Raw genomic sequence first — 26331 nt, 5'->3', positions numbered from 1 at the left:
ACGGAGGCTAATGGGATTTCTTGGTTTCCCTCATCAAACTCATCGAATACACAATCCAACAACTCCAAAACGCTCTGGTGGACAAGTTGTGACCTGCACATTCACCACGCTATGAGATAATAACAGAACGTTATGAGACAGAGTTGTTTTAGAGGCAAATTCAGAGACCACTTGCTGAAAAACTGCCTCAAAAGCAGTAGACTTTTAATTATCGGTGCATGTTGTTTTGAGATCAGCGGGGCAGAGACGTGAGCTGCTCAGCGAACACAATGGAGGTGAACGGTACAGGTCACCTGTCCCTCATCAAATTCATCAAATACGTCAAAAGCTAGTATCTAGATAGCTGGTTGTAGCCTTCAGCACAGAAATACAAGCGTGTTATCAACTTCATCTGATACTAAGAGTATTAACAGATGAATATAAAAGTCTAAATCTCCAGCTCATGTTGTAATTAAAAACTAGTCCCTCTGTTTAAAGCACTACAGCTGTCACTACGAGCTTTGTGACCCCCTCAGCCCAAATATAATTGCACTAATTTTGAAATAGCAGGTGTTGGAAGTTGGCATCAAATTGGGAGGAAACAAAAAAAAAAAACAATTCAAAGGCCTGTTCCACTAGTGAGGGAACCAATGAGACTTCAACGAAGCGGGGAGGAACTGGAACAATCCCAAACTGTAAGGAGTTGTTTTTGAAGCTTCTTGGAAAGAGCTGAGAGACATGTGCTTGACGTCCTGGACTGGCAGCATAGACAGACGATAACAGAGCGCTGGGTGGTCGACAACAGACTGCAAAGATAAAGAGAAGACGAGAAGAAGAAGAAGAATATTCCCCCGGTGCAGGATGATGTGGGACTGTGCAATTTGGTGTGAAGATTCATTGTTGAAGTTAATTTTCTTTCCTTTTTATCCTAGACTCTGGCCGGTACAAAGAGACATGATTCACCAGAGAGCGCTCGCTAATGTTGTCCACTAAGTGACGTTTTATACCGCAGACCTGCTGCTAAGTGTCTCACCGACTGTTGTGAAATTCGCTTCAGTGGCACAAAAGCAGCAAATCAGCAGGAACCGAACGGGGCAGTTAGAGACGGGGGAAGACGGAGGAGAAAGACATACATGTTAGATGAGGTCATGCCGAAGCTCCATCAGCGCGCTGACAGACAGAAGTGACAGTAATACGAGGTGAATTTGCATAGCAGATGTTCCCCTGCGCCGGGCGAGATTTATTGAACTAGCAAACACTGGGATGGCTACGTGCCATCTGTCATACAGCAGCAGCAGATAAATTAAAAGTAACAGCTGTGAGTATATACTGTGGAGGTGAGGGCAGCAAGTTATAGCGTCGTGTTCAGAGCGAGGGAAGGAGGAGATGGAGAAGAAGTGAGGAAGAAGGAAGAAGGAAGAGAAGAGGAGAGACGGAGCCAGGAGAAACATTTCCAGAGCCGTGTTCACTCTGAGTTATCGACTCTTTATCATTTGTATTCTACATTTGTCAAACAAGTGGCTCGCGGCTGCACGTTGCCGTAACATAACTCACCGTAGCTGTGCAAGTCCACATCAGATTGTGTTTGTTTGTGCTCATACAGGCGGCGTTGAATGAATTACACTTTTTACACTTCATCATGTATTAATTGGAAGAGCTATATGTTATCGTATAACTTCTGTGGAGGCGTAAATCAGAGTGGTTTGTTTCCTCTCTCTCTCTTTGTCTGTCGACGTCACACAACGGCCCATTAAGAATTAATGTTTTTCATCATGACATGAGCGTCCGTCCGGGGGGCAAAACACAAAGACACTCCACTCCATTCTCGTCAGTGATGTTGCAATATTTTAGTCTATGTACATCTCCATACACAATAAAGTGTCGCCCCTTGAATTTATTTGGCTGTGATCGAGAGAGTCGACATCTCGCCCGTTTCTCACTTCCAGCATTTGTTGACAGTTGTACTGATGTGATGCCAGCAACATTTGATATATAACTGACACCAGCCTATAGATTCAAATATGACAGAGACATGGAAAAATATAATTAATAAACATTTTCGCAGCTGCATGGAGAGACAGAGTAAATCTGTTAATTATGACGTGAATAATCCAATGGGTGAAGGGCAGTACTTTATAGGGATTATGAATTTCTACAGTACACTGATACTCATACAGATGTTCAAAATAACAATTTGGCCGATGGCTGATGCTGGTACCAATGTTTTTTATCTGTTCTTTATTCCTCTTTTGTGTAAAGGAAACCGAGAAATCTTAATTTCTCACAAAAAAATGACATTTTTGCACACTTAACTTTAACAAATTGAACGTGCACGCACCCCTCTGGCGTCTCGAGAGTCACGTCCCCCCAAAAAAGAGAAAAACAAATACAGTAGGCTTCTCCTCCGAGTCAGCACAATATGCCACATAACCGAAGGCCACTGTCATCAGTATTTTCCAATGACCAATGTCAGTCAATGAGGCGAATATCGATTGGTGCATCTCTACAGCATTTTATTGTAGTGTTTAGCTCTATGTGTGTGTTTGTGTGTGTGTGTTGCTCTGAATGAGGGTAAACAGGAGTTAAGGTAAACTGTGTGTAGGCATACAAAGCTACAGTAGCAGTGACGCAGCAGCTGTCATGCACATTGTCTGATGTTGTATCTCATCTGAACCGATTCATCTGCCTCCGTCTTCAGTCACCGTTTCTAAACAGTGACGCACAATCAAACGCAACGTTACTGAAATCCCAAAATGATCAGCATCCAAATTGCACAAGCTTTTTTTTTTGAAGAAGGTACTGTACAGGGACGCCCTGGCCAACGACTCATATACTCAAGACTCTATGAAAATTACATCATTAAATGTATATTTTATAAGTGAAAATGAGTATATTGGATATAAAGCCTGTGTGTTTGACAAATCAAACGTTTTAAATCCGTAGCATGATCTGAGCTGAGGCTAAACACGCTCCCTCTGCTGTGAATATAACACATATATTGCTATAGTCTGCTGGAGGTGCTGCAGCACAAAGAACCTTTAATCATGATTCATTGTGAAAACGCCTTTCTGATTACAGTGCCTCCTTGTTTCAAGTTCTTACTGGAGGGATATTCAACTTTTTCAAAGCCTTTCGCTCTGCGCTGGGTTTTTCGTAAAGGAGATGAAGAAAAACATCATTAAAGTCAGAAGATAATCACCAGGCTCGTCTCCATCGAACCCCACGACAGCCTCCCATCACGTCGTGTTGCGTATATGTGGTGCATTAAAATCTAAAGAAGCGATAATTAGCACATCAGCATCTGAAGCCTGGTGCATCTCTGGTGGTAATGTGTTGTATATATTACACTACATGTGATGAGTGCGTGTTGAAATTCCGTTTTAATGCATTTTTTTTTAATACCAAACAACAACATAGATTAGACTTTTTTTTTTTTTATGCATCATGTACTCAGAGCCATTTGAAGCCCAACTCTATCCACCGTGTAATTTAATGCTTTTATGATTTATGCAGGATGTGTGGGTCTCCCTTTACCTTTTGGTCTGTGATTGGGTGTTAGTTTGCAACAGCATCACCGACATCAAAAAACTAATTTACACATAATCTGAAAAAAAAAAAAAAACTAATTCACATGCAGGTCAGCGAGTCCATGTCTACCTGTTAGTGTGCAGACAATATTCGATATATAGATATTTTAGAGTTAACGCTGCACTAATCAGTATAATTCTTGTCACCAGTGTGTCAAAACAAACAAGTCCTGTGACACAATAATGTTAGATTATATAGAGTTTATCCTCAATTATCATCTCAACAGTGATGACACATTATGCTACAGCAGGATCTGGTGTTGTTTGATCACATTCAGGGATTTTAAACTGATCTGCATCTTTGCTCCCTCCAGAAAAATGCAATTACGCGACCAACACATAATCAGACAAAGTCTGCATATTTATGTGGGGGTTCGCCGCAATTTCGCTGCAAATATCGCAGGTTTCTGTGCAAAATTTGCAAAAAATTTGGGGCTTGAATGATTTCATAAACCCTGCATTTCTGTTGCAGAAGAGTCTCTTACAGTATATCTACACAGATTTCCTGAATGTTATGAAGAAATGTAATTATGCGACGTGAAGCGTTATCGCCTCGTGCAAGAGGATGAACAAAACCGTGTATGTGAGAGAATGAAAAAATAGCCCATTGATTAAAAATGATTATTCTTTTGCTTTACAATAAATTACGAAATACTGAATTGATTAGGTGATCAGGACAAAGGGATGTAATGTCCGTGACAGCTGTGTGACTGCGTGTGAACAGATAAGACAGCCCAAAAGATAAAAAAGTGAGAACAGGGTGTTAGCATCGCATTTTTACCCCACATATTCATTTTTTTAGGAGAACCTGTCGCATAACCAAGGATTTCTGCCCACAACAATCACAAAAAAACTCTGGCAGTTTTTCTGGCACGAGTATATTTACTGGTTTGCTTCCACTTGACACTTTAACTTACATCTTGTTTGTATTGGATAAATTTGTCCGTCTGTAACTAATTGTTGTTACTACTGCCTGGATCAAGTCTCTCATGAGCCCATGTGTAAAATAAAGTAAAATTAAATTAAATTAAATTAAATCACCACACTATTCATAATTAGCAAAAACAATAAAGAGAAACATCTGCTCCAAATAAAACAAAATAACAACAGTCTCTGAGCGGCTGCAGTCTAATGGACATTTTCAGGACTTCAGAGTTTTTGAGTATTGTTGCTTCCATTTTTCACGGTGCCAAAAAAAAAAATCACTCCCACACTCACACTCACACACACCTTGTGAAATAACACGGTGTAGATTTGGAGTCACACCTGCTTTAAACCACAAATTACCCCCCGTAATCATCATCTGTCTCTTTGTTGTGGAGCCGGTCCCTTTACAGCAGCCACACAGTGACACAGCCTCTCAAGAAACACCTGGCAGCAGCTCACTTATTGTGTTCCCTATAACCGATGATGACTGTCTGTAAAAACAACAATGACCGTGCCAGGGTGCAGAGGCCTTTTGTGTGGAACTTTTTTTTTTGCTTTATGAAAGTAAAATAAGTTAAATTGTGGTTAAAAGTATTGTTTTTTTTATATTATCAATTAGTTAAAGCACATCATAAGGTTTCTGAGTGGATTTCCTTCCTTTTAGTCACTGCCACTTATTTCCCCTCCATTCATTAGTCCGACTCATTACAGTCAGGAGGGACTTTAAAAGCTTTTCAAGCTGTTTACTTCTCAAACCTGTCTGCATTATTACTTGTGAGTCCATTTGATAAAAATATAAAGTAATACCTTATTTAAATGTAGCTGCATTAATCAGACACAAAACTGAAACTCACTTGAGTATAACGCAGCCGGACCCCGAGGGCGGCGCCGTCCAGACCACCTGGATTCTGGTGCGCCTGCGAGGCGTGCTCTCCGTCACTGCCGGGGGACAGTTGGTCATGAACTGAGTGTCGTCCTCATCAATGATCTAGAAACAAAAGAGAAAAGAGAAAAAAATACAATTAAAATGCCAGTTTTCTCTGAAACTGGACAACGAACCCAGTGTCACAGGAAGCAGCTGGTTTACCAATGCAAACCCACAATGACAGAGATTATTGCAAGTCACATCTGCATTACACAACTGTGATTCCTCACTTAGATCTGGGCTTTGTAAAAAAAGAAAAAGATGGTTGGCCGACAGAAGAGGCTGATGGGAAAAGTCCTGCAGGTGGAGCGTAGATATAGGAAAAAAGTGAGGAAATCACTAATCATGTCACAGAAACCCTGAATTTCTGTGAATTTCTGTGCAAAGTTTGGTGCACAAATAAATCCAACCTGCTGGTGGCGCTGAAGAAAGAAGTGATTGCAATTCAACCACTGGGGAACATGAATGTGCAGTATGTCGCACCTTATTTAAAGGAGAATTCCGGTCATTTTCTAAGTAACGCTCTACAGCTCCACAGAGTGCGACTATATACAGTAGGAAAAAATCCGAGAAAAATATGTGCTTCTAACTGCAACTTTGGCCTCTATATAATGCTCAAAATATCACTACACTTTGCAACATCCACCAGTTCCTTACCACACAACACTGAGTGTGCATAACTCTGTTAATATGAGAGGAGTTAATATGAGGAGTTAATATGAGAGGAAGGAACTGGTGGATGTTGCAAAGAATAAAGTCGCGGTTAGAAGAACTGCCCCCATTACTTTGCTGTTTAACTGCAGTGTAGCACAGCTTGCAGGAGGAGAGCTAGGTCTGGTCTGCACATATTTTTCTCGGATCTTTTCCTATGGTCGCACTCGGGGACCTAGAGCTGTAGAGTGTTACTTAGAAAATGACCGGAATTCTCCTTTAACATTGACATCTCCAAACTGTGATGGTAAAACTGCTGCTGGCACTAGAGTAGAGGAGAAGTCAGGGCATCACGAATATAATGGAGACTCGGTTATGGGAAACATGAAAAGCTGAGGGCAACTGATGAAATAGTAACTGAGATATTTCAGTTTGGACTCAACAGGACAATTGATCAACAGACAGACTGGATTTATGCGTTTTTGCAGAACTACGAGTCACAATCACTTCAGCTCTGTTGTTACATCTCTGACTGTCGACGTGTCCTCAGTCCACCCAGGACGCATTGAGGACTCGTTTTGAGATCTGATAACTCGGTCCACATTCAGAGGTCTGGGCTGCACATGGCCACATTCCTTCAGCAGCGAGTCAGCGAACGAACACGGACCCTGCACCATGTTAAAGGACACATCGACTCGACTTAATGTCTGATTTGTCCCATTAAAGTTTCATACTGAACCAAAATTATTTCAACCAGCGCTGCCCAAACATATCAACACCAAATCAACACATTGACCTCCACATGGGCTCAGTGCATTGATCCACTCAGCCCTCCCGTATCCTGCCTCCTCATCCTCACACACACACTTGAACTGGATAAAAACAAAAACATGTTTGATCTTGGAAAGCTGAAATAATGTGCGTTTGTGTTTTCATACAAAGTGGGGAAGTGAGATAAGATCACAAGTGGTCACTCGAGCCGAGAAACATGTGGAGACGAAATCTCACTCATCGTCAAGTGACGCACTCAGAGCTGCGAGTCCACTTGTGATCGTATCACCTGAGACACACATTGATGTCAGATCTGAACAGGGTCTGACTCCTTAACATCAGCTCAGTGTGTTGAAAAGAGGAAACAGGCTTCATCAGTGCTCAGTGTTTTATTATTATATTATAATATACAGCAGTTCCCTAAGTGGGGGTCGGGACCCCCCGGAGGATCATGAGGCACTGAGAGTGGGGTCGCAAGATGATTTCCAGAAATCAAATAACATCTGAAAATGATTAGAAATACTAAATAAATGAATAAATAAATAATAAATAAAAAAGATAAAAGTAGTACAGTGTTTCCATTGGGTTTTTTTTTAAGCAGTGGCGGCAGCGTTCCTTCCGTTTCCACTAGCACTCAAGCGCAACATCTGACACGAGAATTAAACAGTAATTCTAAAAACACAGCAGCAGCTGCGCCCACTGATCTGTACTGAGACTGTTGTTATTCTTTCACCTGAGTTAATTGTCTGCTGTGTGGAAAACCTCGCTGTGGTCCATAGTCGAGGTGCAGACGAGTGAGTTTGGAGCTGATGAGAGGATCGAAAAAAAGAGAGCAAGACGACGCGGCCGTAGCCACCGTGACATGACGACACTTCCCATGTTGAGGAGGAACTAAGAAGTGATGGAAAAGGACCTGAACCGAGTTGAGTTGAGCTGTAACTGTGAAGTGGAAAAGGGTGAAAAGTAATGGTAACTGGTAGATTATTATTGTGCGTCTGCACCAGTACTGAAGCAGTGGCGGCAATAGTTAAAGGGACAACGAGGAGTTTCTATTTGGTTATAAAAAAGTCTCACGGTAATGTGGATGAATCTACGCTACCCACACTTGTTAATGTGCCCATTTTCGATAAATAATCGTTATTATTAGTGGTGGCGGAAATGCTGGTCGAGCCGACCAGCGTTTTTTACTTTCGGTTTCGTGGCGAGTCATGAGAATAACGCCGCCGAATCACCGTTTATGGTCGGAACTATGACGGTATGTGATCGTCTTCGAACCTCTGACTTTAATTCTTGATGAATGAAAACATGAGTCCATCTTGCGCCGGTCAAAGAAATGTACGGTGCGCGCAGAGGCTCATAAATGTAGTGTGAAAACGCTTCGCTTTTCCAAAACTCCTCGTTGTCCCTTTAATAAATAATTATAATAAATAAATGCATGTAACGGAAACCCTGGTAGTAGTTAGAATTAAAAATAAAACCATGCAAATAGAATTTCCCTCCCTTATCTTTAGATGCAGCACAGATCGTGTCTATTTGGAAGATGATCTCCGAGTGGCAGCCTCCAAAATTAAACCATCTCATTAGGAGAGATTAACGCTGAAAATGTAAATTTGCACAGCAACAATGTTCACATGTTTACTCAGTGCTACAGTTTATGGTTTGCACATGACAGCAGCAACGTTCACTCATAAGTTACATGGATGTTACTCTGACTGAGGTATTCTGCTGTTATCTTCTTTACCTACAGTAGCTATATGTAAAATCTGTTCTGTTCTGTTGTGTTGTTATGCCCGTGTTCGTCAATTGGTGCTTGGGCTTTGTGTGCACGTCATCTCTGTAGATAGTGGGAGTCCTCAGTCTATGGCACTGTTATTTTGGGGGAACCCCTGTAATACAGTAAGAGTGAACTGTGCTCAGTAATAACACCACTAATGAAACTAACACGATCGATCTTTGCTTCTGATTTAATGACAACGAAAATGATTGCGTTTAAACACCGTTCAAGTCGACAGTAAAGTTCAGACAAGTTCTCAAAGTCCCTGAGTGAAGCTTTGGATAATAACAGTGTTGTGTCTTCAGGACGTGTCCAGCCCGGTCTCCTCAGTACTTGGCTCCTGTCAGACATTTTAAAGACTAAACACACACACACACACACACTCTGACCTTTGACCTTAAAGTTGGTGTTCTCCAGCTGCCTCGGTTCAACAATGACAACCAGTCCCAAACTCCTGATGGAATATTAAGATGGGTACAGACAGTGTTTTCTTTCTTTCTTTCTTTCTTTCTTTCTTTCTTTCTTTCTTTCTTTCTTTCTTTCTTTCTTTCTTTCTTTCTTTCCTTTTCTAGAAATTCTTTTCCGTCTCGTCACAGTTTGCTTTACTTTGTGTCACTGAGACTGAAGTTCTGCCAGTCAAAGACATACACAAACAACCGGCTCAAAGACAGGAAGAGAAAAAGAGAGAGAGAGAGAGAAAGAGCAAGGGAGGGAGGGAGGGAGGGAGGCACAGAATAGATAAAGGAGGAGAATAAGAGAGAGGAACATGAGAGGAAGAGCAAAGACTTAAGGAAAAGCGAGAGGAGAATATGGAGATAGATGAGGACTAAAAAAGATAAATAGAAACAAAATGTACAAGAATAACAGTTAAACACAGAGCGGCTGTCTAGATGGAGAAAAGTACAGCTTGTTATCCGCCATGATACACACACACACACACACACACACACACACACACACACACACACACACACACACACACACACACACACACACACACACACACACACACACACACACACACACACACACACACACACACACACACACACACACACAGAGAGGGACAGAGTGGATGTCCATCACAGCACTGAAGTCCTTTTAATATATAAAAAAAGTCCTAAATCAAGACCTGGTTCATCACAGTCCAGTTGAAAGAGGACAGACGGACAGAGACAGGTCGAATACACCGAGTCCAAATCCTTCCAGATGGCCGTGTTTGGAAGTGACACACTCGAGTCCTAAAGTTAACAATCAGGTCAAGTTTCAGGCTCAGACTTTCCAATTCATGTCCTGTACGAACGGATCTTCACCTCCCTCCATTTGTTTAATGTTCTTACACTCAGGAGATGAGATGCTGGTTTGTCTCGCACCTTTGATTTGATTTGACGCAGCGAGGTCGAGTGCAGCTGCAGCACAGTGACGATCACACAGATGTGGGACTTCCTGTATAGTTTCACATTGTGCTTTTTCCAAGTTGTGCACTTGTTAGGTTGTTGTGTGTTCGCTCACTTTATGTAATGATATTCAATAACTTTTTGTTCTGCAAAAGTATCTGTTTGTGTAACAATCTTGGTTGCACCAGTGTCAACAGTGGGAGGAGACTTCAGCAGGATCAGATCTGTGTTATTCTGTTCAACCCAAGCTTTGTTTCAATTGGATATTGTATAGAGCTTAATATAAAATGATCTTCCCTTTTAGCTGAGGAGTTGTGTAAATATCAAGCCACATGATTATTATAAGTACTGGTAATGAATACAGTAATGGTCTTGAAAATGGTCTCACATTGGTTTGGTCTTGGTTTTCACGCGGTCTCGGGTTAGTTGGTCTTGACCACAGCACAAGTATTACAGTTTTTCTCAGTTGGTTTGGCTCATTTCTCTAAACAGAAATTACATTCTCAAAACTCTAAGATCATTTGGTAAAACAGTGTTACAGTTCAGCACGACACCATAGATCACTTGCAAAAGCTGGATACAACAGCATGATACTGTATAAACACATTAAGTAGCCTACAGTGCTGTAAATAAATCTATGTTATTCATGGTATTATGTTCTTGACTAATTTTGACAACTGAACAGACTATTGTGCATGTGATGACTTATAGAATGAAATGATGCTGACATGTTTAGGAGAGAACAACCATTAGACTGAGAATCAACAATCAGTTTAGATCAACAAGATCTATTCACTTTGTGCTAACTGCAGGATATCTGTACTTAATCATCTGCAAAGATGTACAAAGACATTTGCAATTTGATGAAATGAATGAGAAATACAATTCTGTTGTGAACATTTGCCGAGTGGTTTGGAGGTTTGTCCATGTTGTTTTGAGAATGTAATTTCTGTTTCGAAAAATGAGCCAAACCAATGGAGAAAAACTGTAAGTCACTGTGCCTCTTTCAGGCAGAGTTGGTGCTGTGTTCCCTTGACAGTGTATGTTGAGTTTATAGCCGACGTATGAAGAGGTTTTTTCTGCATTGGGAATAACAAGGCAAAGTAATTTTGCGCTGGGTACTCGTTTTCATTTCGTTTTCCTAACAAGCACTGAACTCAATGCATTTGGCATTTGTAACTGTAATTACAGCTGTACACCACTATGTGGAAACGTGCATTTCATACTGAGTTTATGCAACTCTTGAAATGGGTGAATATTTAGTCTTTTACTATCATAGCATGTCTCAAATTCACAGATTATTTTACAAAGAGAGTGCACGCGGAGGAGAATCGACACCGTTAGTTCTTCTCATATGGGGCCACCACCACTGCATAATTTTCATCCATGAAAAAAAAACCTGGTACGCTAAGCTGCAAAGTTACACATTAGCTATTTATATATGCTGTTTATATTTGCTCCCACTTTAGGTCGTACGTTATGCTGCATGTCCCTGTTTAGAAAATGACAGGAGTGTGTGCTGCATGGATCAGTGTGTTTACAACATGATCTGAACAGTATTAACTCAACACTTTTCATATCTTTCACACCTCTGTTCATTACCAAGTCCACATGTGAGTTCATGATGATGAAGGGAGACGGTGATAGAAATAACCGCTGCCTTCCAGACCAAGTCATCTCAATAAGTTAAGACCCAAAGCCTCTTCTTGTTTTCTCAAATGTAATATTTCTGCAACGGTCACACCCGAGAGTCAAGTCCCTGACTCACGACCGACATGAAGTCAGTGAGGTCAGGACAGCTCAGTCCAAAAGTCTAAATATTGAGTTTTAAAGTCACGAAAGCCTTAATCTGAAGACGACGAAGTGCCAAGTTATGATTTCTGTTTAAACAACGAAATGAAGGAACACGCTGAGCACATTAAAGTTTTAAAGGCGTCACTTTGTAACGGGGGAATGTGTGAGAGATGGCAGGACAGATAAAGAGAGAGAAACTGAGAGAGAGAGAGTGTGGGAAGACTGGCAAAGGAGCGTTTGTTTTCACTGCAGAGCTGGGATGTCTGTGTGTGTCCACGGTTTGTCTATCTCAATCTCTCTCTCTCTCTCTCTCAATCTCTCGCTCTCTGTTGAGACGGTAAACACAGATGCTTCGGAGTGCCTGCACAAGCAAACGCAGAGCCCTGTTCAAACACACACACACACACACACACACACACACACACAAAGAGACAGAGTAGGAGACTGACAAGGCAAACCCAAGATTTAACAAACACCCAGACTCCCTGGAGGAAACTGACAATGAGTTTTATCAGTGTGTGCGTGCGTGCGCGTGCGTGTTTGTTGGTCAGTGTGTGCACACGCGCACATTAACGCAGGTTTGTAATTAAATGCAAAGCGGTTACAAAAGCAGTTGCATACAGTTAAAAGCTCAAACCGTTGGGACGCCGGCGCAGGGAGATGAAACTTTTTTTTGGGAGCAGAATGGCGAGCAGAGATTGAAATGTCACGTCAGCTCTTGAAGATGAGCTTATTTCAGAGAGAAACAAACTTCTCTTGTCTCGATGAAGACCTCGGAGGCGCCGACATTTTGCCTTAAGCTTTCCATCAATCAAAGCTTCGTACTATTACTGCAGAATACCGCGGAGATCTCGGGGCTATCACCAGCATTGCATCATATTACATTTTGTGTCTGAGCCACCCAACCAAAGCAGCAGTGTCACATCTCCGAGCAGCGACTGTAAAAAAAAAAACTCCCTCTGTGTTTGTGTGTGTGTGTGTGTGTGTTTGTGTTTGTGTTTGTGTGGGTTATTTCCTAGCAAATGGAGCCGATTCTGTGGCTTTTGGCGTTCAATTACACAAAACAACATTGGGGAAGAGGGGGCGTATTGTTCATTGGTTCTGTTTAATACAAAAATGACCCAAAGCTCTTTTTTAAAAACCTACTTTTTTGTGTTATATCCACATTTTTGTGCTGTATTGCTTTGTCGGGGTCAATTTAAAAGATTTCTATAAGCTGCACAGCTCGGTTTGACAGTTATGCCAATCTGAGGGGTGTTGTCTGTGCTCATGCAGACTTCTGCGTAAACAGACAGTCTGTCCCACTTATAAAAGAAGCTAAAATGATTTCTCTCCTGCCCTTCTCAGAGTCTGTCATGTCCTCTTCTCATCTCTGTTTTCCATGTGCGAGAGCTCTGACATTATCGAGGCTTTGGTGTGAAAAGCTCTGACAACAACAGACAAGTCTGTCACCTTGACTTAAGAGCACACTCAGGGGACGGACAACGTAGAGATATACAAATGCAATGTGTTGAAGAGAAACACTTCCAGTGGCACAGGTTGCCCATTTACGAGCCCCGAGCTTCTAGCTGTGATTTCTACCTGAACTGTTTCTGAATCGGAGTAACACACCTAACGTAAGACATAGTTTGCTCTTTCTTCTTTTGTCTAACTATTTATTTCCAGCTGTTTTCCTCACGGATCGTTTGTTAAAGCAGCTTATTATTACCCAGTAGTGGTCAAGTGAGTCAAACACCAGTCGTTTCAGCAAATGTCACAATTAATTAAGTAATTACAGCGGGAGCAAAGGCGGAGGTCAGGTGACATTGTTATGTAGCGACAAAGTCAGTGAAGGGAGTCTGGACAGTTGCTTCCTGAAATCATTGCCATATTATTTAGTCAGGACCATGATTACTCTGAAATCTCTACCACCCTACAAAGGTCCTCTAACTATAACTAAACACTCATTTCAACCCAAACCAGGATCCTTAAAGGGGCTATTTGTTGAGGTAATAGGTTTTCTCTGGAGGCAGATGTGGTTTCTCACCAGTAGCAGGTGCTTCTCGACTGTCAGGACCTTCAGCTATTGTTGTCTTTATAATGTCCGCGTTTGTGTCGCGGTGCGTAGAGACGAGAGCTGGGACACCGGGTCGGCGGCCCCGATCTTGCAAAGTTGGTTTTCAGCCAAGAGATGCAGTAAGTGAAGGCAGAGAGCCTCCATTCTCCCTCGTAACAAGTTAAGCCGTTTATTAAACCATCACAATTACTCCAAAACTGTTACCTCTTATTAAAGGTCCAGTGTGTAAATATTTGGCAAGGTTTATTGGCGAAATCTATATTTGTATAAGTGTATACTTGTTATAAAATAAAATTTGTTTGGTTTTCATAGCCTTATAATTATTATTTTATATATACATATAGCAAGGGTCTTGTTTCAGAGAGTGTCACCATCTTACGCCGCCATGTTTGTACGGCAGCCTGAATGGAAAATCCAGTCAGTCAAGAGTTTCGCGTTCATAAATAAACCTACGAAGAAGAAGAAGAAGAAGGCGAAAGGAAAGAAGGAGTAGGAAACAGAAGTCAAATGGTTTATATCTTCACCTCATCGCTCCATGCTCCTGAAATACTCCCAGTCATGGTAAACATGTTTTTTTGTCCTCAGAGGCCACCGTCACTTTGCCGTCAGGAGGGCTGAGTGCAAGTGAGTGAGCGCCGCAAACTAGAATCTGAACGCTAGATATCACGGTTTTACCGCCATATTACACACTGGACCTTTAAGGTAAACATGTATCATAGCATAGCTCCTCTTTAAAAAGTTTCTCCCTGTCTCAGGTTTTGTAGAAAAAGAGGTTGTTGTTTCTTCTGAAAATCAGTAAATGAGCTGCCCTTCCAGTTGCTGGGTGGTTGACCTTGTTATGTCTCACTGGTGAGCCAGACCAAAAAGAAAAATGGCAACTCGAAGCCAAACAGTTTCATACATTTCTTATGGAGCGTGAGTGAGCCTGACTCACAGGGTATCATGGGTTCATGTTCACAGTTTGACCTTAACCTGAGTCTGGGACCAATATTCCTCTGAACAAATAAAACATGGCCACAGTGTATGTGAGTACATGAGCGTATGAAAACGGTTGACTTTGTGTGCGCCTACTTGTGTGTGCGTGCGTGTCTGTTTTCCACACTCTTGTGCCTACTCAGTTTGTTTAGGCTATTGTCAATGAGAAACAGCATGAATAAACTAGACAGGCTCCAGCTCAGACTGAAGCTGAGTCACAGAGCTGTTGCGGCTGCAGCGGTCCCCCTCAATCACTTTTCCCTTCCAAACACTAAAACGTAAGTGGTGACATTTTCTATGATGCCAAACAGTGATAATCACTCTTCTTTTGCAAGATGTTTTTTTTCTTTCTTTGCTTGACCCATTATTCCTGCGGTGCGTATTACACCATAACTTGACACAATATGGTACAATTAAGTATTTATTTATTTATTTATCCTGCTTCATGTCGATGTTTGTATCAGTGGTCATGGTGGTTATATCAAACTATCATTGTTTGCTGTTGCTGGAAATTTAAAAAATAATGGTGTTTTTGCATTCGACTTCCCACAGTTCAGCTGTCAATCAAGCAGCATGAGCAGTAATGAAGGCTATGTGAGCGGCGCAGGGGTATTATTTATTACAGCGACATATTTAATATGTTTGTGGGCTGAAAATTAAAGGACATATTTTATATCCGGTGACATATTAATATCTTTTTCAGTCATATATCAGGTCTTGATTTTATTTTAATACTGTGAAAGTATCAAAGCCTCAGTACACAGACTTGATTCAAAAGTTGAGCCTGATAACAATCAGTCATGACTTTATGCAACTTTACGATGTCACTGCCCTACGCCCCGCCCACCTGGCTGCACCGTTCGATCTTGAAAGATTTGATTTGTTCATCTGAAATCTGCTATTCTCATGCAATCATTCGGGAAATAGCCAGCCAAGCAGAGTAGAGAGTCAGAAACTCCTCTATTCTGATTGGCTCATCAATCTGCTCCAGAGAGAAGCCTAATGGTACGTTCACACCAAAACCGTCGTGAAAAGCGTCCTGACGGCTGGAAGTCATTCATTTTCAATGGACACTGGCGTCGACGGGCGTCAGGAGCATCGGCAGCAGCGAGCGTTGCAATGTGAGCTTCCAGAGCGTCAAATTGAAGTTGAGAGAAGCTCAACTTAATGTAATGAGGAGCGTCGCTGTTCACACCAAAACCGTCGTGAAAAGCGTCCTGACGGCTGGAAGTCATTCATTTTCAATGGACACTGGCGTCGACGGGCGTCAGGAGCATCGGCAGCAGCGAGCGTTGCAATGTGAGCTTCCAGAGCGTCAAATTGAAGTTGAGAGAAGCTCAACTTAATGTAATGAGGAGCGTCGCTGCCGAAGCAGCAGCCAATTAATTGCAGACCGGGATTCTCACAGCGGGAGAAATTGAGAAAGCCTGAATGGACACAAAGTCCCGCCGCTTCGGCCACCGGCCGCTAGCGGTGGCAGGCGGCGAGATGCCAGCGACCAACGAAGTCCTTGTAAAGTGAAACTAGATTTGTTTTCTGAGTTAGTCACGTCACAGACAGATGTCTTATTAACCATCCTGCCAAATTTGAATGCTAGAAAAAATGTTTAGTAGGTGAAATCAGGTTTTAAAACAATGACAAAATGAAGCAGTTCTCTCTGCTCTGGAAGCTGGAGACATGTCAGCTGCAGGCACTGAAGCCCCGCCCACTTGCGAAGCTTCGTCAAATTTCAACTGTCAATCAAATACCACCAAACGACGTTCATGAGAACTGTCACATCGTACCCGATCAGTCTCCTGTGCTGACGACGGCAGCCCTCATAGTCGTTGCGGCATAGCCCTCAAGGCTAAGTGCGAAGTTTTTATGTGCACTGGCTCTTATACTATAGTAGTGCTGGAGTCGAGCCCTTAGGGGCGGGGTCATTCAGCTCCCTATTTAGTCCCGCCCAAAAAAACAGATAAATCCTCGTCCTCAAAAACAGTTTTACCCTCACACTCCACAGTTCAATGCTCTGTAGTTATGACTCTTTTCACATGTTTTCAAGAACCATATCAGAATATATTTATTATGATTTCAATCAAATCTCGTATTTGACTTTACACGCACTTTAAAACCATAACTAAATCACTGGAAGAGCATACGCAACTCCGTAAGTGACCTTCAGTGTTAATGGGTGGGAAGCCAGTGAGGGATAAGTCCTTTGTGATTGCTGTTTGACAGCGTGGGCCCTGATCCCATATTGTGTTTGTCATGTGATGGTCAGTCATCTCTTGTTTGAACAGATTAGCATAATGAGTATTTACTCATATGAAAATGTTCCAAAAGAGTGTAAACATTCATTTTGCTCACATTATGTTCATCAATTCACAATACACCTCGACTGGAGACGTGAGGAATCATAACCGAGTCCCCTGGAGAGCACGTCAAGTAACTAAGAAGTGAGAAAATTGGCCTCACACTCATTCCCTCGCTGCATTATGTATTTAATAAGCTGTAATCAGCGCTAGAGTACAACATTACTTATGCAAACCTCAAGCATCCGAACCAACCAGCTTGTCAAGCATAATAAATAAAAAAAAGTTGTGTAAACTATTCTGTGGCACCACTGGAAGTAAACAAGCACACAGTTGTCCTTGTAAACTCCTTTTAATCAGAATAAACAGGGAGGGCTGTGAGACTCAGGGCTCCTGCAGCACGCATCTATCTTTTGGTACTTAGAGAGGCAATAATTACTTTGGCATCACATTTCAGTCCGATTAGGCTGCATATCAGGGTCACCATCATTACAGCCCGGCACACATCCTATATGTCCTTTTCTTTAAAGCCCATATAAGCCCTGCTTGGCTTACATAATTGCCTCTATCTAAAACCTATGACTTAGCTATGGCACTTTAAACTGATTGGGTTTGTTTATCCTCGGCTAAACTCAGAACCCTTGATAATCTGTGCAGGGGGAAAAAAAAGAAAAGAAGATAATATCTCATGTCTGCTCATCTCTTCCCTTATCCAAACAAGCTCCGTTTGTCTCCCTGAGCAATAACACATTGCTGGCCTAGATAAATATGACCCACGTCCCACACTATCGCAAGGAGGGCTGGGAAAAACACACACACGCAGACCCACATGTATACCCACATGCCCATTCGGTGCATATATAAGCACAAAGGCACACATTTCCAGGGTAGACAATGGCTGCAGACACAGTGGGACACCGAGCCTCTCGCATTCAACACAGATACACTCTCTAAAAGGTCGGACACATTAAGACAGAAGTCCTTTAATGGCGGTAACGGGGACAAACAGCAGATTATTGCTGTTAAGGAAAAAAAAAAGCAATGAGCAGCGACTCTCGGTCGTGGTGTTTTAGTAAAAGCAGCAGGCGGGCACATTCCAGGACGGCTGCCAGAAACAACCCAGTACCGGAGAGCAAGGAGAGAGAACAGCCGCACGGAGAACCGCAACTGTGTCCGTTTGGCCCCCTCTTCCACTGCACAATAACAATCATGACATTGCAAAACTAGCCACATAATTAACTTGTGGAAAGTAAACTGTCAGGAGCATGAATCATTGTATTCAATTTAATTTTGAATAAGCTTTTATTATTATGTAAACCTCCCTGATAAAGAGAAGCTGTGGGTTTGATGGATTGAGGTCATTTAGATTAAAAAAAGCCAGAATCGCTGTCATGCTGCATCTTCACTGATGTATTATGGGACACAAAGGATGCTGTATTTAATAAGTGAAATCATGCTGAAGCTAATTTCTGATGCTAAATGAATCCTAAGTAAAATGGTGATAATGAAACTTTCACGCAGTGCAAGTGCAGTCGACTTTTCCAAACTTTTTTCAGATTTGCTCCTTTAACACTTGACTGTGTTTTGACATCTCAATGTGTATAAATTATGCGTCAGTTACATTCGCAAATTACAGAACAAAAAAGTGTTTGATGGGTTTGGCAATGTGTGTTAACAGATCTCAGAGCCGGGTTGTCAAATTTAATTTTGTTTTTCGAGCTCCGCACGCACTGTTCCAGTTTCTGCTCCCTGGTCTCAGCCTCGCTCCAGACTCTGCTGGGACGCCGAGGTGGAGACTGCGAGGTGTTTATTGTGCAGGGAGCAGGAATCAAATAGAGGAGACGTCGAGCGTTTGAACAGTTCAGAACCAAAAGCGAGTTAGCGGCGCTGCGTGACGGCCCAATGGTTCAAAATTTCCTTGATCCATTAAAAAACCAAAGTCCTGCTGTGAGCTACAAAACAACGTGGTCACTCTGGTATCTTGTGTTTTCCTACAACAAACTGTGAGAACCTCTTCCTTTTCACGCTCTTTCCACTAAAAAAATACTTCTCAACTTTCTTTAACTTGTAAAAACACATTTTTATAGATGGATTGTTGTAATTGTTCTTTTTTTTATCACATGGTTTGTTGCCTTTGTTTTGTTGAAGCTGAGTCGAAGCACGTTAAGGATGCTCATTATAATTCAGTTGTAGGAAAAGTTGAGTCGACCCAGAGGCAACACTGCTGCTGCTGCTGCTGAGATGTAAAGGTCGAACCACAGACTTCACACCACATTAAAAAAATTACACCAGCAAGAGGAGTAAAAGTGACTGAATCACTTAATGACCGAACACTTTGAAGAATGAAGCAATGATGCACTTTCAAGACGACGTACAGAGGCTTTACTTTTGAGAAGATGATGGGGGATAAGATCTGTCATTAGTGGACACTGACTCATTGTCTGACTCTGATGGTCACTACAGACCTGAGGGACCAACAGTGAATCAATCAAACAGCTCCAACTCTGCCAAGACTATACGAACCTCAGGTTTTCCCACCGAAAGTCTGAATCTGACAAAACTCGGATGGGGCAGTGAGACAAAAGCTTGTCTTTCCTCTACTCTGTCATGAAAAAATGTTAATTAAAAAAAAAAGAAAGAGAGAAAATCTGAATTTAGATTTGTAAAAATGTACGCTGGATAGAGACGGTCAGGCCAGACTTTTCAAGTGGAATAAGTGCTGCAATTTAGGAGAAAGCGGTAAAACATTGCTCATGTTAAAGTTAAAAGGAAACACTTGATTCACTAATTGCTCCACTTCGCCCATGCCTGAACTTTCCACCACAAAATCTGGTCCAACTACGATTTTAAAGAAAAATCTTGTCTGTAGCAGAAGCAACAAAGAGCAGTACCTGAACACATCTCCTGCTGGAGAACGGCGTGACTTTCAGGATCTGTTATGAGCTTTCCTGCTGCACTAAAGCTCTCATGAACGTCTCCCACCTTATTATTAGATATTATCAGATTTTTAAGATAACAGTGTGTCCAACTCTGTGGAAAGATCGTTTTCTATTTCAACTCTGAACAAAGCAACATCCACAAAGACATGACCTCCAGAGTTCAGTACGAGAGAACTTGACTGGCCTTTTCACCCAGAGTCAGTGGCCTGACGCTCCAGTGGCTGAACGGGGAGTCGAGGTCGTCATAGCAGCAGAAACATCAACAAGCAACTTGTTAAAGGGATACAGTACTTCACCCAAAATGGATAATTCACCAATTTTCTACTCACCGTCATGACAAGGAAGGGTTTGGAGAACTTTAGGAGTCATCAAAATGCTTTTGGAGTTGCAGGGGTTAGGATTTTCATATAATGGCGGCGGATAGAGCTCACTTTTGAATCGTCCAAAACACACACTATGAAACATCCAGATACCTCCATACTGCTCGTCCATATTGACCCAAGTGTCCTGAAGCCGCCACATGAAAAAGTTGTTCGGAAAAAATGTATGTGATCTCTGTTTTTATCCTTGTTGTAGCAGTAGCTCCCAGTGGCTGCGCGAGATTTGCTGCGAGATGTTCAGCCGTGTTTACATCAAACATCCAGTGGTTTACAACGACGAACGAACATATCCCAGCAAATCTTGCACAGAGATTGTTGAGCTACTGCTACAACAAGGCTAATTTCTTCCGAACAACTTTTTCACGTGGCAGCTTCAGGACACTTGGGTCAGTACAGACGAGCAGTATGGAGGTATCTGGATGTTTCATAGTGTGTGTTTTGGACGATTCAAAAGTGAACTCTATCCGCCGCCATTATATGAAAATCCATTGCCAGCTGGACCCCCCCTGGAACTCCTAAAGCTGACGACTCTTAAAGTTCTCCGAACCCTTCCTTGGCATGACGGAGAGTAGAAAATTGGTGAATTATTGATTCTGGATGAAAGTATCCCTTTAAGATGTCCATGTACTTTTGGATATAGAAGCTTGAAGCTGCATCTACAGTCGGGGGATGGCATCATATTTGAAGACCAGCACAACTCAGCTGTATCATTCAAATGTAGCTGTGGACCTACCTATCCCAAGATTCATTGCACACCAGTAATACAATCAAACAAAACCACCAGAGAGCCTTAGGATTACACTGTTAAATGTAAGTATTGTGTTTCAGCTCAGTCCAGCTGTTAGATGTTGTGTCGCAGTTGCTATTTGTGATGTTATAGTAAAAGGTGCAAAGGGTAAGTCCTCCACAGACCAGACCGTCTCTTCTCAGTTGGGCCTTCCCGGTCTACACCTTCACCTAGTACATCCTCCAATGAATGACACACAGCTACAGTGTCTGATACAAGAAGTAATATCATTTTGCAATAAATCCTGAATCCATGAAGGTTTTATTGCAGCAGTGGAGAGGTGTCCGTCCATGCTTTTTTGAGACCACAAGCAGTTTATTATGAGCCAGTTTTCTCAGCAAATGCCCTAAAACAACAAGATGCGGTCAAACGACAAAAAGCCTCTTGTGGTCGTGGAAACCATGACAAGAAGGAAGTCAGATGACGGTGATTAGGTGAATAGCAATAATATGCTTGTAGGAAAGATGGGAAATCATATGATCTTCATCCTACTAACTGAATCAATGAATGGATGTTTATTCGTCCAAATCAGAAGCTGATCTGGTGCCTGTAGTTTCTTTCACCGCTTCACAAGTGGAAAACAGAAATAACAATGTCTCCATCTATAGCAGAAGTCCTTCCAGTTTTCTCCTCAAACTGTTGGGAACAATAAATCCGCCTCCTGCTCTGCCTGGTTAGCGGGAGCGTGTGGAAACGCAGCTACAGATGTGTGTTCCTGTTTACACTGAGCGGGAGGTAATTGAGGAAGTCTGGCTCTCTCTTCAGGAGCTCTCTGTTGCTCCGTAGGAGTCTGTGTTACCACTGAACTTAACATCTCACATCTCTCTCCTCCTGCTTTCTCTACCACTCTCTCTGTTCCTCTCTTTCTTCCTCCTCCTCCGTTCTTCTTCTTCTTCTTCCATCTCTCTCCTTCATCCGCGGGAGAAAATATCTGCTGCTTAGCGGGGGGGAGGATGCCGTGTCAGCCTCCTCCTCCTCCTCGCCTTTTTGGGAGAGCTGCATGCACCCAAATAGGCAACCACCACCACAAGATTCTCTTTTTTTCTCCTCCGCTACAACCGGAGAGAGAGAGAGAGAGCTCAGGTTTTCTATAGCTGAGCCGTGTTGCATCTGTCAGCGACACCTCCTTTAACCCTCCGTATCAGAAGACGGCAGGGGAGCAGCTAAGTCGACTCCCATGTGCATTAAAGCATGCAAATGAGTTCATCTCCTGAGAACTTTCCCAGAAAGCTCAGAGCAGCACATTCAATATGCAGAGAGAGAAAGAGAGAATCTGTTTCTCTCTTTCTCTTCTTTTTTTCCCTCCTCCTCCTCTCCACACCTGCTAATCCTTACCTGGAACTGGCCGGCGTAGTCGTCGTCTGTGGTGCCCTCTCTGCCCTCCTTCAGCGCGATGAGGGTGAATCCTCTGAAATAAGAAGGGCTGGCTGCCAGGAGGACCACTGTGGAGAAAGAGAAAGAGGAGGAGGATGAGAGTGTGAGAGTGTGAGAGTGTGTGTTAGTGTGTGTGTTCACTCCACAAAGAGGCTTTACTGTACGTTGACGAGGGGTCACCTCAGAGGATGTTCAGAGGAACAGGTATGAAAGCTGCGAGGCTCTCCAGCATCAGAGTGAAGGCTGTAAACAAAAGGCTTAGCAGCATCTCACAGTAGGAGTAAAAAAAAAAGAGCCTATAAATCTCACACGGGGAGTTTAGTGCAGGAGAACAGGGCCAGGATTCGCAGCCATATAATGAGATGTGGGGAGAATTTTATGCGACTCACCTTCATGCCCCAACCTCGCATTTCCATACGAGCCCATTTATCTTAAAACTTTGCATTGAGTAGAAGGAGGATGTCAATAATTTTAAACTTGTCCACTTTTTTAAAGAACTTATTTGTCACATAAAGTCCACTGAGACTCAGACTGAGACTTGGGAAATCTTTCTTTTTCCTTTTTTTTCCTAAAGTGCCGTCCTTCACAGGTCCCTGGTAGCCGATTAAAACTTAGCACTGGACTGGCAAAAAAGAAAAGGAAAAAAAAGTGTCACGGCTATAAAAAATAATAAATTGTAAAAACCAGGGGAATGATTTCAGTGGAGAGACTTAAAGACAAGGTCACCTTTGAATTTCAACTTCAGCTTTTGATGCCTGTATCAACACTGTGGCTGACTGACCAAAAACCCAACGTCCTTCCTCTGGATTTATTTCAATATTTCAGACTAAACTTTGGATTTAAGATAAAGAGTTGTTGAGTTGAAGCCCACATGGTGCTCAGTTTGAAACTCGTCAAGAATCGGCCCAAAGGTTTTCTTCATGTGGTCAAATCCACCAGATGGGAGAGGGGGCTACATTGTTAGGGGTCAGTTTAATTGGAGCCATTACTGTCAGTCTATGTGTGTGTGTGTGTGTGTGTGTGTGTGTGTGTGTGTGTGTGTGTGTGTGTGTGTGTGTGTGTGTGTGTGTGTGTGTCCACTTGCTTACAGGAAGGGGAGAGGAAGTGAATATAGGTCAGACATTATAACAGTAAGTAGCCTTATCAAACCAATACTGTCCCTGCAGAGGAGACAGCAGACTGGACAGTTTGGAGATTGCGTCCTCCAGGCTGCAATTTCTCATAAAATATTAGATTACTGTGGTTATTACTCTGCACTGTTAGCGGGTACATGGTGGAAATTAAAATTAAAACAGAAGGAGGACATACTTTTCTTTCCTTTTTTTCTCTTTCCAACTACAATAAACAGTCCGTGGTTACATTTTGCGCAGGTTTACGCACGGGTTGCGCCAATGCACAGTAGTGAAAACAAACTCTTTATACCTCTGTAGGTCTTGCCCGGTTCGTAGGTCTCGGGGTCTCCCTCCACTCGGAGCCTGAACTCATGGTGTCCATCCTTCCGGGTCCCGTGGGTCGGCGCCCGGAGGATCCGTCCGCAGTAGCCGTCCGACCTGCCCCCGGACGGCTCCTCCACGAAGGCGACGGCGTTGCACACAAAACTCGTGACGAAATAGTACTGCAAAAGCAGCAGATGCAAATACATTCCCATCTCGGAAACTGCAGCCCAGAGATGAGATGAGGGGACAGTCCAGGGAGAGGAGGAGAAGAGGAAGAAAAAGAAACAAAAAGGGGCAGCGGTGGAGTGGAGAAGAGAAGAGAAGAGGGGGTCCGCTCTCTCCTTCCTCACAAACTCCCACCAAACTACAACAGCAGCGTCACAGTCAGCGCGAGAGGTGAAGACAAGGAGACGGAGACGAGCCCATCCTGAAGTAGAGAGAGAGAGAGAGAGAGAGAGAGAGAGAGAGAGAGAGAGAGAGAGAGTCTGGGGCGCACCGCGGCGGAGAGGAGAGCAGAGGAGAGGAGGAACTGCTGCTGCTGCTGCTGTTTCCGGATCAGTGTGGTGTTGACGGAGCCTGGGAGCAGCGGGGGGCCGACAAATAACCGAGCGCGGGTGCACGCGGCTGTCTCCTTGACTTGAGGCGCGAGGGAAGGTCCAGACCGGAGCTCCGCACTTTAATAAGAGCCAGCCCTCCACTCATACACACACATACACACACACACACACACACACACACACACACACACACACACACACACACACACACACACACACACACACACACACACTACACAGAGTGCGCACACACATACACTGTGCATGGGAATCTCACCTCTTGGGGGGGAAACACAAATGTTTCTCCTGCTGCTGTTCAAATATACGACAACACATTTTAAATTTCTTATAAACTGCTGGCAGCGCACGCGGAGTCGGATCTGCTCATTACTCATTCATAACGGAGCCGCAGAAATCTATCAAAAGTAAACAAGCAACAACATGACTTGTGTGTTTATTCTTCTGTTGTGCGCCGTTTTCTCCAAAGTTACGGCAAAACACTACGCGTCATGCACAAATCCACAAAGATACTCGTTAAAACCCTCCTGCTCTCCTCCTGGGTCAAGGAAGGAAGGAAGGGAGGAAGGAAGGACAAAGGGAAGGAAGGAAGAAGGGAAAGAAAGAAGGACGGAAGGCAGGAAGGACGAAGAGAAGGAAGGAAGGAAGGACAAAGGGAATGATGGGAGGAAAGAAGGATAAAGGGATAGAAGGAAGGAAGAAGGGAAAGAAGGAAGGAAGGCAGGAAGGAAGGAAGGAAGGAAGGAAGGAAGGAAGGAAGGAAGGAAGGAAGGAAGGAAGGAAGGAAGGACAAAGGGAACGATGGGAGGAAAGAAGGAAGGAAAAAAGGAAGGAAAGATAGATGGAGGGAGGGAACAGATTTGGTCAAAGAAGAAGGAAGGACAAATGGAAGGAAGGGAGGGAGGCAAAAAGGATTGTGGAATGAAGGGAAGGAAAGAAAGATGGAGGGAGGGAACAGACCAGGTCAACTGGATCAAAAGAGGAAGGAAGAAGAAGTAAGGACGAAGGGAAGGAAGGAAGGAAAGAAGCAAGCAAGGGAAAAAGGATTTTGGAAAGAAGGAAGGGAGAAAGGAAGGAAAGAAGGAAGGGAGAAAGGATTGTGGAAAGAAGGAAGGGAGAAAGGAAGGAAAGAAGGAAGGATGGAGGAAGTGAACAGATTGGGTCAATTGTTAAATAAGTGAAATCCGGTCAGAACCGGCTCCATAGTTAGATTAAAATGTGATTTATTGACTCTGTCCTGCTTCATGTTAAAATGCAAATTGCACAGCGAGATGTTTTAATGCGTATGAAGCTACTGGCTGAGAGCAGAGTCAGCAGCAGCAGCACGGTGTTGTTGATTAGGCCCGGATTGAACATCATATAAATCAAATCAGTCTTAGTTTACTTTAAATAAACACGTGCTCCATTATACTCTGCTCTAATTGAATCTGAATGCCTCTCTATTAAATGGACATCTGCTGTATATGAAGCCTCATGTAAACACTTCATCCAGGCAGCAGTGATGCACTCACACACCACAGGAGCCAGAGAGACTTGACCAGCAGGTGTCGCCAAAGGACGTTTGCACCTCCACTTCCTGCACGGCCACTTAGTAAATCTGTCACTCTGCGTTATCACTGCGCTCCTCCTCCTCCTCCTCCTCCACCTCCTCCTCCTCCTCCTCAACTTTTATTATAGTGCAGAGAAAAAGGTACAAGGGATTATGGAAAT

General features: G+C 43.0%; 1 protein-coding gene across 1 annotated transcript in view; it reads right to left on the bottom strand.

Annotated features, from left to right (window-relative positions):
• spon1b (spondin 1b) overlaps window positions 1-24361 on the bottom strand; it is a 117842-nt gene extending 93481 nt beyond the window's left edge. Inside the window, exons 1-3 of the mRNA XM_083972808.1 lie at window positions 24033-24361; window positions 22572-22678; window positions 5348-5481 (exon numbers count right to left, since the gene is read on the bottom strand). Coding sequence (XP_083828934.1) covers window positions 5348-5481; window positions 22572-22678; window positions 24033-24258 — 467 coding nt within the window. The 5' untranslated portion in view covers window positions 24259-24361. The remainder of the gene's footprint in view (window positions 1-5347; window positions 5482-22571; window positions 22679-24032) is intronic.
• Between the last annotated feature and the right edge of the window lie 1970 nt (window positions 24362-26331).

Source organism: Trachurus trachurus (genome assembly GCF_905171665.1).
Source record: "Trachurus trachurus genome assembly, chromosome: 6".
Lineage (NCBI taxonomy): Eukaryota > Metazoa > Chordata > Actinopteri > Carangiformes > Carangidae > Trachurus > Trachurus trachurus.
The sequence above is the reverse complement of the archived record's forward strand: the minus strand, read 5'-3'. Positions and strand labels throughout refer to the sequence as shown.